Consider the following 12,503-nt stretch of genomic DNA (forward strand, 5'->3'; position numbering starts at 1 on the left):
ATGGCTTGGGAGCTGAGCAGCCTCTGCTGAGTGAGATCCTTACACTCTTTCCCAATGCAGATGCCACAAACGGCTGCAACACCATGGAATCTGCAGGAGCAGTCACCCATCCAGCATCCCTTGAGACTGGCAGGAACCAGAGGCCACGGTTTGGGTCTGTCCTGGAGGGAAGGAGACATTTTGCTGAAGCTGCAGTTCAGAGAGAGCTGGACAGTGCAGGCATCGCTTGCTGGAAGGAACCTTCAGGAAGCTGAGCCCCTTGTTTCAGTTTGACAATAGAGAATAGTCAGCAGCCCCCCAGAAGGGGAAATCCTTGGTTCTTAGGAAAACCCAGTCCCCAGGCAGCAGCTGCCATGTCCCTGCACAGCCCAGGCTGTGACTGTTCCAGGGGACCCCGCCGGGCACGTCCCTGAGCGGGGCTGGCAGCAGCACCGGCTCGCGGGGTCAGAGTTGAGGAAAGGCATCCGCAAGGTATTTTTAACCGTGTGAGTCCAAACCAGCCGCCAGCAGCCGTCTGAGGTTAGTCCCGGGCTGCCGACAGCTGATTGCCCAAGGGCTGCTGGCGAGAGGGGGGAGTTTTGAGTAAAATTCAGTTCCCAGCCGTGTCGCAGCCTTGGGAAGGAGTGGCGGCACTTGAACCATCGACCTTCTGGGTGACCTCGAGAGAACAGCTTCACCTCCCGCTGCCTCCCCTCCCATCCTGTGTGTGCCTTGCCCAGATTAGCGCAGCCAGGGTGGGGACAGCCGCTCCGTCCGCCCTGGCAGCGCCTGCTCCAGGTGCACGGCAGCTTCCCTGGGGCCAAAGGAGGAGGATGTCACAGGATTTCCAGCCTCCGCATCGCTGTGTGCTTTGAGTACTGGCTCCACCGGCTGGAGCAGCTCCTGGGTGCCAAGCTGCCCTGTGCGGGCATGGGGCTGGCAGTGATGGCGACATGGTGCCATAGGGCTGTGGCAGCCCAGTCCTCCAGCCTCAGCCTTGCCCTGCTTCCCCCAGCAGCTGCATGGTTGCTGCAACCTCCATGCTGCAATGTAAGGGCTGGATCCTTGTTTCGCTCCCTCGAGCCCACAGGCTTTTGCTGGCCACTGTTGGGTGCTCTAATTTTTATCTGGGGCTCATTGTTAGAACCATAAAATAAATAGGTACGTGCTGCTCTGGAGCGTCAAACCCCTCCAGGTATAGGTGGGTTGCTGGGTTGCTGCGTCCCTGCTCGCCCTCCCTAATTAACTGTTGCTCAGATAATCCAGATTTACTGACCTGCCCTAATCTTCCCATGCAAAGCCAGCCCTTCAGTGCTGGCTCCTGTCGCTCACCTCTCCTGTTCCCTGTGAGCCTCTCTCGTGTTCACAGCCCTGGGTATGTGATGGACAATAGTACCCCAGGAAGCAGCAGAATACAAGGTGGGAGATGGTACCCTGGGAAGCAGCATCCCCCCACGCAGGGCTGCCGAGGTTGCTTTCCTGACCAGCAGGTCCCTCTCTGCCCACGCTCACACTGCTCCTCTCACCGTCCCCCCACATCCTGCTTCCCCTCTTTCTTCCTCCCATTGACCTGCTGCCAGTTGGATTATTTCTCCCCAGATGCTGCAATCTGCATTTTTCCCAGGTTGAATCTGCCTAGGTTTGTTCTCCTAATCTCTCTAAGTCCTTTTTGTGTTATTTCTGCCCTTGTCAATCTGTAGCATATCCACCACAGATTATGTTAATGAACCATTTACTGGGTATGGCATTAGTGACAATACTGAGTGTCTCTAGATGCAGCCCCTTTGCCAGGGTATCTGGGATAGCCCTTCCTTGGCTTGCAGGGAACCAGCTGGACGTGAGCAAAGGTGCATTGTTAATGCTGGAGCTGATGCTCTGCTGGTCCCCATGTCCCATAGCCCAGGGGTGGCCCTTGGCCCCATGGTGTGCCTGCTGCAGGTTCAGGCAGTGCTGGCACTTGGCCGTTGGCCCCCAGCGCTATCAGCCCATCTCTTCCCGCTCAGGAGGCGTCCTGTCCTTTCGGAAGGATGGGGGAAATGGAAAAGGCTCCACCTCTTCCCTGGGCAAATACAGCTCCTCTGAGTTCATATCCTGGAGAGCGGAATAGCCAGGTCCCAGCAGGGATGGTGACTTCACCTCCTGGTAACGCGTTTCCCCGGCCAGCTGGGAAAGGAGCCCTTGTATCTCCGAAGGAGCTGCCTGGCTTCCCCCACCTAAAGCCTTTCCCAGCTGTTTCCATCCTGGATGGGGCTGGGGGATGCAATTTCAGCTCTGTGGAGAAGGGGTGTTACCACTTCTCCCAGCCAGGGGAGCTGGGCTGGGCTGCATAATTTTGGGGTAGGCAGCCACTACAAACCCACAAATTATTGTGGAGAAGGGGAGCAAGCACCATCCATCTCACCCCATCTGAAATCCTTCTGGGGGCCTGAAACTGAGAGCAGGAGCATGTGTTTGGCTTTTGCAAGGGTTGAATCCAGCGCCAAAGGATTCCTGTGATGCTCTTTTCCCTGCTTGGCGTTTGTCCCCTCTGTCCCCTGTGGCCATCAAACCTTGGGGTTGAGAGCTGAGAGCTGCACCTTCTTCCCAGCTGTGTGGATGGAGACAGGGTTTCCGATTCTGCCTTTCCTTTCATTGTTCTGGGAGCCTTCACTTTGAACAAACTGCCTGTTTTTTCCTGCTTTGCTTGTGAGGGGAAGTAGCAGGGGGGAATTGGGGGTTTGGATAGGGGTCCTGGAGTAGGTGGGCTGGGAGTGAATGATCAATGTCTGTGCTGTGTGAGGATGCTACCCAATGTCTCACCTCTGCCAGCCTCTTAAAAAAACCTTAAAAGTTTGATTTACCCTGGAAAAAATATTCCCAGCCTTCTCTAAAGAAGGAAAAAGGCTCCCAGTTGATTCCATGGTCCTGTTGCCCTATCCCTCTCTGCATGTGGTGGACGTCCAGCCCAGCCCAGGATGAAAGGCAGAGTCCTGGACCTCTTAAACTCCCCTGCCTTTGCCATCACCCGCCTTTACCGTCATCCACCATCGTATCTGAACATGTTGCAGGACACTATTGCTTAAAGAAGATGAGGAAGGAGGCCAAGCTGCCAGAGGAGACTTGAACATGTCATCAGCAGAGACAAGTTGGTGACAGAAACAGCTTGGGCTCTGCGTAGCTGTAAGCCCTAAGATTTGGGGCTCCAGCCAGGGGTAAATGGTGACTTGTGTTGAGATTAGAAATGAGCATTAGGTGCAGGGATACTCAAAGCACAGGAGTGCTGTGTCCAGCCTCAGGATGCTGTGAGGAGCTGCCCAGAGCTCAACTCCTGGAAGGTTATTGCACTTGCTGGGGTTATTCCAGGCTGCTGAAACCAGGAGCAGGGCTTGGTGTGACAGCCATCCTGCAGCCTGTGCAGTGTCGGAGCAGGCAGGGCCCTGGTCTGATCCAGGGTTTGGTAGGGCTCTCAAGGGGTGAAAATGCCAATTACCCTTGAGGAGTTGCCAGATGTCGGTGTAGGGACAATAAGGGGCTCCCAGCTGCTCTCATGTCACTGCCATTTCCCCGCTGCTGATGGGATTCCACCTCTTTGATTGCAGCCTCCCCATTCCTGCCAGTTAACCCAGTGGCTTTGCCCCAGTCACACCAACCCCATAGTGCCTGGCTTGGCGAGGGGCCTGTTCGTCAGCATTGGTGGGGAGCCCATCCTCAGTGATGCTGCAGAGCCTCAGACCTGGCACAGGCTCTTTGTGGGCAGGAAGCACCCCTGCCCTTTGGATACCTGTGGCATTTGGACAGCCATGGCATTTGGGCATGGGATAGGTGCTCGCTCAGCCAGGTTTTCCAGGCAGCAGCATCTTGGCAGCCAAATTCACCGACCATCACCACGGAGGAATCAGGGGAGCCCCTGTCTGGGGAGCCAGGCACAGCACTGGGCTCAGTGTTTGGGGTGCAGCTGGTGGCTGTAGTGGAGAGCTGGGGTCAGGAGCCCTTGGCTCTCACCCAGCCTCTGTTCTGAGCTGGCTGGGCAGCTTTGGTTGAGTTTCTTAACATCTCTGTGGCTGAACTCCTTTCCTATCAAGGTGGGTGAATCTTCTGAACCTATTGGGAAACTGCTCCTGAAGCAGCCAGTCTGCTGGGAGGCTGCGCCGGACGAGCCGGGTGTGGGCGGCCACAGCGGACGTGCCTGTGGACAGAGAGGTGACAGGGAAGGGTGATTCCTGCAATGGAGGGATGGACATCACCTCTTTGGGTCTTGATTTTGGCCAAGATGGTGAATCTGTCCTGAGCCCTGGCATGAACTCATCATATGCCGAGGCAGGGCCACCCTGGGCCATCACAGGGCAGGGCAGGTCAGGTGAAGCTGCCACCTCCTGCCACCTCCGCCTCCAGCCACCATCTAGGCGGCTGCTGTTCTTCGGGATAGCAGCTGATTAGCTCCTCCAGCTGGTTTATTGGCTTATTAGTGACAGTCTCCAGGTGGATTTCATTTTCTCAAGAGGGTGTGTGCATGTATTTAGTGTCTTCAATACACACTGTCCTTCTCCCACTGCCCAGGGAAACAGAATGGTGTTCCTGCAGTGCTGTTGTGGGGCTCTCCTGCATGCAGGGCACTTGTAGCAGGCAGTGTAGCGGTGCTCAGGACTGGATGTTCAGGATGCTCATGATACAGGGACACTCAGGGTTGGTGTTGTGGCTGGCAGTACAGGGATGTTCATGACGCTGGGATGCTCAGACCTGCAGCACAGGGAGGCTCATGGCACAGGGATACTAGCAGCCAGCAGTGTGGGAATGTGATTTCCCAGGACAAGTGGATGGGATAAGAGTCTATGACACAGGACCAGCAGAAAGGGGTGTTTTTCTGGCAAGAAGGTGGATCTCCAGTTTTTTCCAAATCACACACAGATTTGTGTGTTGTCCTGGACAGCAACAAAGCCATGCAAGTGATGGAGCTCTGCTGTGGCTGCCCTGGATGAACAAAACTGGCAGGGGGTCACAGCACTAAACCTGCCTTCTGGAGCCTGACTCCCGTGTGAGAGCCAGGCCAGGAGTCTTCAAAGGGCAGAACTCCACAGGATATTTGGGCATTTCCTTCCCCGGCCAAACCCAGGCGAGCACGTGTCAGTGCTTCCCGAGGAGCGCTCCGGGGGGATCGTGCCGGTCTCCAGGAGCCCGGGCTGTCCCCGCAGGAGCAGCTCCCCGCTGGCGGGCAGCGGCTGACTCAGGGTGCCGGTGCTGGTGCTGGGCCGGCCGAGGGCACGCCCGGCTCCCCGCAGCCGGCACGGCCGGCGCCAGGCGGGTGCCTCGGGGGGTAAATACGGCTTCGTGCCGGGCCGGCTGCCAGCGCGGCGGGTGAGGTGCCCCCCGCACCCCGCGAGGAGCCCAGCCCAGCCCAGCCTGGCTGGAGTGCGGCCCGCGGGGAAACTGAGGCACGGGCGGAGGCGGTGCGCCGCGCGGGGCTGCCTCAGCGGCGAGGCCGGGCCAGGGCTGAGGGCCCCGGCCCCGTCCGCTGCTGGGCGGCCGCGCTGCCTCGGCCGCGGCCCGACATTTGTAAGCAATTTGCCGGAGCGTTCCGGAGGTGCTTCCCGCTGCCGCTTGGCAGCCGGACGCCGCACAGAAGCTCGCCGGGCTCCCTGGAGGCCTCGCAGGCCCGGCCCCGCGCTGCGGAGCCGCGTCCTGCCCGGGCAGAGCGGCGGCCTGGCCGGACCCTCGCACGGGGAGCCCGCGGCTGCGGTTAACCCTTAGCGTGCACCCAGCTTTCCCTGGGTGCACCACCACCACCTCTTCGGGGTGGCTTCTATTCCAGCGCTGGGTGCGTGTTCTGGGTTCATTTTCCCGGGATGTGAGCGTGCTCCTGGTGGGGAATGGGGGTTGTGGATCGGGCCTGAGAGTGCCCCTGCCCCAGTGCAAACCCAGCGGAGGTGATGATGTGGCTGGGAAGGATCTGGCCACACCACCCCAGTGCTGTAGCTGGATTAAGCCTGAAGCCCTCTGCCAGCCCAGCTCTGCAGCCCCCTGGCCAAAGCTGGACAGGCCAGTCTGGGAGGGCTGTGGGATTGGGAACAGCTTGGCCCAGCCTCTGCTGAGCTGCAGAACATCTGTGTGGAAAAGGATGGGTAGTCCAGGCTCCAAGGGGGAGGGAAGAGGTTGAAGAAATGTGGGGAAAACCTGGGGATCTGGTCAAGAGGAGCACATGGATGGAATGAAGAGGGGGAATGGAGGAAAATGTCCCATCAGCTGCCTTCCTGTCACCAGGTCCCTGGAGTTTCAGGCTGTGCAGCAGGATGGCACTGGTGGAGGGGTCCCAGCTGCCTGGCTGTGCTCTGCTTCCCCTCCATCCTTCCATTCCTCTCCTTTCCCATGCCTTTATGCTGGGCTGCCAAGACACTTTCCCACCCACACTTCACCTTCCAGCCTTGCTGCAAACCCTCCAGCTCTCCAAGCAGTGATTTACCCAACTGCAAATCAGAGATGCTTTCTCTTCCTGCCCAAGGTGAATCCAAGCATTTAGGAAGACGCCCAAAGGGATGCTGCTCCTGGCTCTGCTATTGGTGACCTGCAGCTTTCTCAGCCACCTGCATCATGTCCGTGTGGTCCTGCCCTGTGTCCTGACCTGGCTGGGCTGCTGGAGCAGGGAACATATCTGAGTAATGTTGCTCAGGAAAATCTGGATGCTGACAGCTACCTGGGAGCAGGCAGGGACACCCACTGTGTCCTGGGATATCCCAGCCCTGCTTACTGGACCCCTCTGTCCAGCTCAGTCCCCTTGAAAATGGGGTCAGCGATAGGATTTTTGGGTGAACTCTCCTTCTTCAAACAGTGGGCATTGCTCAACCCCAGGACCAGCCCCCAGGGGCTGTGGAATGTTTCTGCCTCTTTTGGAGGTGCTGGTGCTCACTGGGCATCTCCATCCAGCCCGTCTCTTTTCCCAGCATTGCACTCCCTGTGGTCATCATTGGGGGTCTGCCCCTCCTGCCCTGAGTAAGGACCCATGGTCCTCCTTTCTCCTCCCCTTCCTGATCCTTTTCTAGTGGCAGTTTTCAGCTGCAGATGGTGGGAGCAATCCCAGTGGTTACGGTTCTCCAGGACTCAGAAGTAGCCAATTTACAAGTGAAATACCATTTTTTTCCTGGCTGCTGAGGTCAAGGGAAGCGACTTGTCCTTGATGAAGACCCCAGATCCTGAGCTCTTGGGGCTGGGAGGGGGAAGTGGGAGCTCTGCTGAGTGATGGCTTTGGGAGCCAGTTCCTTTGGGAAGGGCTGTTGGATTGGTGGCTGAGGCTCAAAGACAAACAGTGCCTGGAAGAGGTAATTAGGGTGATCCTGTCCTGATCCCCTCAGCTGTGGTGAGGAGTCACGAGTCCTTCACCAGCAGCCACTCCAAGCTCATTTTGTGTTAATTAGGCTGTTTACAAAACACTGTAAATTGCAGTAATTAATACCCCAGTCCTTGGTTTCCTTTAATTATCCATTTGCATGATGAATGAGCCAGCCCCCCTTCAGCTCTTCTTTTCCAGCAGAGGGGTCACACAGCCCAGTATGGCTTATGGGATCTGCCATGCAAGGTGGGCAGAGACCTTGGGAAAGAGGGAGAAGAGAAAGGAATTGAGGAGAAGGAGAGGAAGGAGGAGAGGGATCTTCAGCCCCGGAGATCTACCTGGCTGCGAGGAAGGGGGTGCCTTCCCCAAGATCCCACCACAGCCAAGTGGAGTTTAAGCAGCTGTTTCACCCCAGGCTCAGAGCCTGGCACTCTGACTTTGATTTTCTGTAGGAAAAAGCACAGAAACCATTCAAAGCATTTAATCCTCCCTGGCTCAGGGATGGGGCTGCCTGGAAAGGCAGAGGAGGAGTGGTGGTATTTCTTAGCCCCCCACATACCTTCCCCTTTCTTTCCCTTTTGACTTAGCAAATGAATTCCAGAGATGTTAATCCGCTCTCAACCCTTTGGTGAATAATAAAATGTCCTCTCTGTGTGGGAGAAAGGAATCCATTCGAATTAATTGTGGGAAGGAGCAGGGAGCTGGGGGGGTGCACTGGGGGTGCATGTGAGGCTGTGCTGAGGGTGGGCTGAGCATCCTCTGCTGCCCAGTGGTCCCCAAAGGAGAGGGAAGGATGGGCAGAGGGATGGGGATATCCAAGGTAGCACAATCCTTGCATTCACAGCTGAAAGCTTCAGCCTCTGCCCTGGCCATAAAAATGCCAACCATGTGGTCCGTGGGCCAGGCCTCAGTGGCAGTGGCGGGCGCAGGGAGCGAGTGGGGGGTAAAACGGCCCCACTCAGCAGTTTTGGAGTGTCAGTGCCTATAAAGGGGAGGGAAGCGCTCGCTGTTCTGCCAAGCCAGGGTGGCAGGAGCTGCGGGGTCTGACCCATCCCGGGGGCACACAGGGATGGGGCAGGAGAGATGGAGGGAGGAAAGTGCTAAGCTTGAGCTGGGCCAGCCCACTGAGGGTTCGTGGAGGTGAAAGTGGAGGCAGAGGAGAGGAGAGACCCCCGGGATGGGCCAGGCGCTGTTCTGTGCACTGGGAGGTGGGTGTGGCTGCGGGATTGGGTTCATCTGGGGGCCTGCAGGGTCTGCTTCCTGCCTTGACCTTCACCTCTTGTCTCTGCAGAGCTCCTGGGATCTGCCAAGCGCCTGAACGTGAACTACCAGGATGCAGATGGGTGAGTGCTTCCCTGGAGGGTGCTGGGTGCTGCTGCCAGCCCGCGGGGCTCCTCTCCCCAGTGTCCAGTCAGTCCTGCAGCTCAGGGTGTCATACAGCTTTCCAGGGGAGCTGGAGAACACATCAACATCCCAGAGCTTGCCTGGATCTAAGCTGAGGGCAGTGCTCAATCCCTCCTGAAAATCCTTCATATCCTTCATAAATCCCTTCTATGTGCCCCTCTGTAGGGATGGGGTTGAATAGGGATGGCAGCGTGTCCAGCCAGTGCCCTGTGTCCCCGTGGCTGAAGCCCAGAGGAGCACCTGGCCGGCCTCAGTGCCTGCACGTGCTCATGCCTCTGTTTAATATCCCATTGTTTTGGGGGGGAGTTAGAGAAAGAAAATATGAGGTTGCCCAGTGACCACAGCATATTTGTGTAGCTCATCACTTCCAAAATCCAAGTAGTTAATAAACTGGGTACTGAGAGTTAAAGAAACCACAAAGGCTCATAAAATAAATAAGCGTATTATTCTTATTGAATTAACTCTAACCTGTCAGTCATTAGCATTGTTTTTATGTGCTGTTGTTGTACCTAATTTCTACATGTTTTCTTTTGGAGGACTCTGTAGGAAGAGGTGTCCATGATGAGTCCTAACAGGCCAGCAGGGGGTTGGGAATGTGCAGGATGGCTCCATCTTAAAATAATACTGTACAGATGGAGCTTAATAGAAAAAGAATTTAATAATAGAAGCAATGATCTGATTCTGATAGGGCATAGGGTTTGTGCTTGGGCAACTCCAGGAGAGCTGAAGGTGGGAACTGGAGTAAAGGGTCTGTTCCCTGCCCGAGGGACAAAGGCAGGGTGTTGGGTTTCACTGGGGCACAGGAAGCGACACAAGCATGGGGGTGGCAGAGTGTGTCCTGGGAGAGCCATGGTGATGGTGGTGTCCTTGGCATCACCTTGCTCAGGGCTTGGAGAGGATGGGGTGGGTGAGTGTGGATTTGTGCAGCCACCCCAGGGCAGAGTGGGACCCCACAGGGATGGGTCAGGGGGATTTTGTGCCCCCCCACAGTCACACTTGGAGGCAGAGGTTTTGCTGTGGTTCAGGGACATGGTGGGTGTACTGGAGAAAGGAGCAGCCCTCTCTGCTGGGGTTAGTGTCCCTCCTGCAATGTTGAGACTTGCACAGGGATTTGGGGATATGGATCATGAGAGCCATGCTGGACGAGCTGAGTCCCCGGCACTGGGTTTGGACACTGCAGAGCCCATTGGAGGCCCAGGCTGGTGCTGTCAGGAGCCCCCCACGTCCCTTGAGGTAGCTCACAGGCTAATCCCCAGTGGCACAGGGACCCCTCTCTTGGCCTTGGCCCTTCACGTGACGGCTCACGGGGAGTGCCAGGCAGACAGGCCCCTTTCACAGCCCCAAGACACTGGGCTCTTTCATCGCCAGCGGCCTCCCACGCTCTGCCATGGGCTCCTGGCAGCCCTGCTGGCATGGGGAGGGGGCAGCTGGCAGAGGGGGCAGGAGTGGCCAGAGGACTGATGTGTTTGCTGAATGCTGTGAGCAGCATTGTGGTTGCCTGGCTGCCCTGTGGAGAGGGAAGGTGCATCTCTCTCCATCCTGCCTGTTTCCCCAACAGAGGACATGGAATGAGGCACTCCTCTCACTGGGGTTTCCCAAGGTACACAGTGTGCCTGCATCCCTCACTGAGCCGTGGGGCACAGACAGCTTGGAGGGATTTATGAATGTTTTGCTATGGGGAGTCTGAGGCACTGGGAGTAGGGAATCTGGGAGGATGTCGCCGTGAACAGCCAGTGACAATCCCAGCCCTCAGTCCATGTCCCCATGTAGGGGACAGCACAGTGGGGCTGGGGGCCACCTTGAGCCCTACCTTGTGCCACAGGTTCTCAGCACTGCACCACGCAGCCCTGGGCGGCAGCCTGGACCTCATCTCGCTGCTGCTGGAGGCACAGGCCACCGTCGACATCAAGGACAGCAACGGTAAGGGGTGACCCCCAGGCACGGCCCCTGCGGCCACCGGCCCGTGCCCTGCGCCAGGCCGGGGGCCATGTCCAGCCCTGCTGAGCCCCGCTGCCCACAGGGATGCGGCCCCTGCACTACGCGGCGTGGCAGGGCCGCGTGGAGCCCGTGCGGGTGCTGCTCCGCGCCGCCGCCTCCGTCAACATGGCCTCGCTGGACGGGCAGATCCCGCTGCACCTCTCGGCGCAGTACGGCCACTACGAGGTGGTAAGTGAGAGCCCAGAGCCGCCCGCGTGCCCTCCGTGGGGCTCGCTGGGGTACTGGGTGGGGGCAAACCCCACCGTGCCAGGTGGGAGGGAGGCTGCAGGGTGATGCTGAGCCCCTGCACCACGTTGCTCCCCTGCAGTCGGAGATGCTGCTCCAGCACCAGTCCAACCCGTGCCTCATCAACAAGGCGAAGAAAACTCCGCTGGATTTGGCCTGCGAGTTCGGGCGGCTGAAGGTGGGTGCTGTGGGCTCTGCCCTGCACCAAGGGCTTCTCCAGGGGCAGCTCTGGAGCCCACTGGCTCCTCTAGGAGCAAAGCATGAAGTCTGGCCAAAACTGCTCTCCCTCCACCACGAGACTCAGAGCCTGGCAGGCAGCACCTGCCTCCTCCCATGGCCACACACAGCCAGATCCTGAACTTGGGTGCTGTGGGGTTTTTTTCCCCTGACCTCACAGCAGGACAGTGTCAGACTGGGAGTGAAGCCAGGAGTTGTTGCTCCTGGTTCTCCACAGCCTTCCCCCCACCCACCCCAGCTTTGCTCACATTTAAGCATGGATAGGCTGAGTTGGCTAATCCCAGCAAGCTCTGAGCATCCAGCACTGCTCCAGGTCCCCAGCACAGTTCTTGGGGACAGGGCCACACTGTGCTCTGGGAGACCCTGGCCCAGCCAGCACCACTGGGTTGGGCTGGAGCACAGCCAGCCAGACTGTTCTGTGCCCCACTCAGAGGGCACCAGGGGTATATTTCCATCTTTGGAGTATCTATAATGTCTGCAGCTATAAACAGGGCAGTAAAAATAACTGCTCTGTGCCTCTGGGTTGCCCTGAGATGCTGAGAGTCGCTCTGGGCTGGAGAGACTGGAGGTTTTTAGGGCTTGGTCTGAAAAGCTCAATTATGGGAAGACTATTTCTGGCTGTTGTGACATTTTACAGCCCCTCACGACAATGTGGCCATGCCAAGCACTGTCCAGCTTTAGCCAAGATGGGGCTGTGGGTGGAATGGAGTGGTGGGATGGGGAGTGGTGAGCTGGCCCCAAGAATGAGCCCCTCAGTGGGAGGGTGCAGGTGGGGGTACCTGCACCCCGTTGCTTACCAGTGTCTTATGTAGGTGGCCCAGCTGCTACTGAACAGCCATCTGTGTGTCGCCTTGTTGGAGGGACAATCCAAGGATGCCACTGACCCCAACTACACCACTCCTCTGCATCTGGCAGCCAAGAATGGGCACAAGGAGATCATCAGGTAATTCCCTGCCTTATGCTGGAAAATCCCATCATGGCTTCAGTCCTACTTCCTCCCAAACACACCTTCCTCCTGCAGGCTTCAGCCTCTCATCCCCAAAGCAAATGCAAAGTGTTGTCCACTTCCTGTCGTAAAGCAGCCAAGTGCCTGGCCCTGATGTCCATGTCCTCTGTTCATACCTTTCCCTCCCTCCTACCAGGCAGCTGCTGAAGGCTGGGATTGAGATCAACAAGCAGACAAAGACAGGCACAGCCCTGCACGAAGCCGCGCTCTACGGCAAAACAGAGGTGGTGCGGCTCCTGCTGGAGGTGAGCACGGTGGAGATGGGGCTGGGGGACATCCCTGGGGGTCACTCAGCACCCCTTCCCCTCAGTCCCTTGCCTCCCTCGAGTCTGGTGGCAGGCAGGGAGCTGGCCTTGA

At 57.7% G+C, this 12,503-nt stretch overlaps 1 protein-coding gene across 1 annotated transcript in view; it reads left to right on the plus strand.

Moving 5' to 3' along the window:
- CASKIN2 (CASK interacting protein 2) overlaps positions 1-12,503 on the plus strand; it is a 33,138-nt gene that overhangs the window by 11,800 nt on the left and 8,835 nt on the right. The window contains exons 3-8 of the mRNA XM_021554335.2: positions 8,568-8,619; positions 10,503-10,600; positions 10,701-10,846; positions 10,986-11,081; positions 11,953-12,083; positions 12,283-12,391. Coding sequence (XP_021410010.2) covers positions 8,568-8,619; positions 10,503-10,600; positions 10,701-10,846; positions 10,986-11,081; positions 11,953-12,083; positions 12,283-12,391 — 632 coding nt within the window. The remainder of the gene's footprint in view (positions 1-8,567; positions 8,620-10,502; positions 10,601-10,700; positions 10,847-10,985; positions 11,082-11,952; positions 12,084-12,282; positions 12,392-12,503) is intronic.

The sequence above is a fragment of the Lonchura striata genome, chromosome 19 (genome assembly GCF_046129695.1).
Source record: "Lonchura striata isolate bLonStr1 chromosome 19, bLonStr1.mat, whole genome shotgun sequence".
Classification (NCBI taxonomy): domain Eukaryota; kingdom Metazoa; phylum Chordata; class Aves; order Passeriformes; family Estrildidae; genus Lonchura; species Lonchura striata.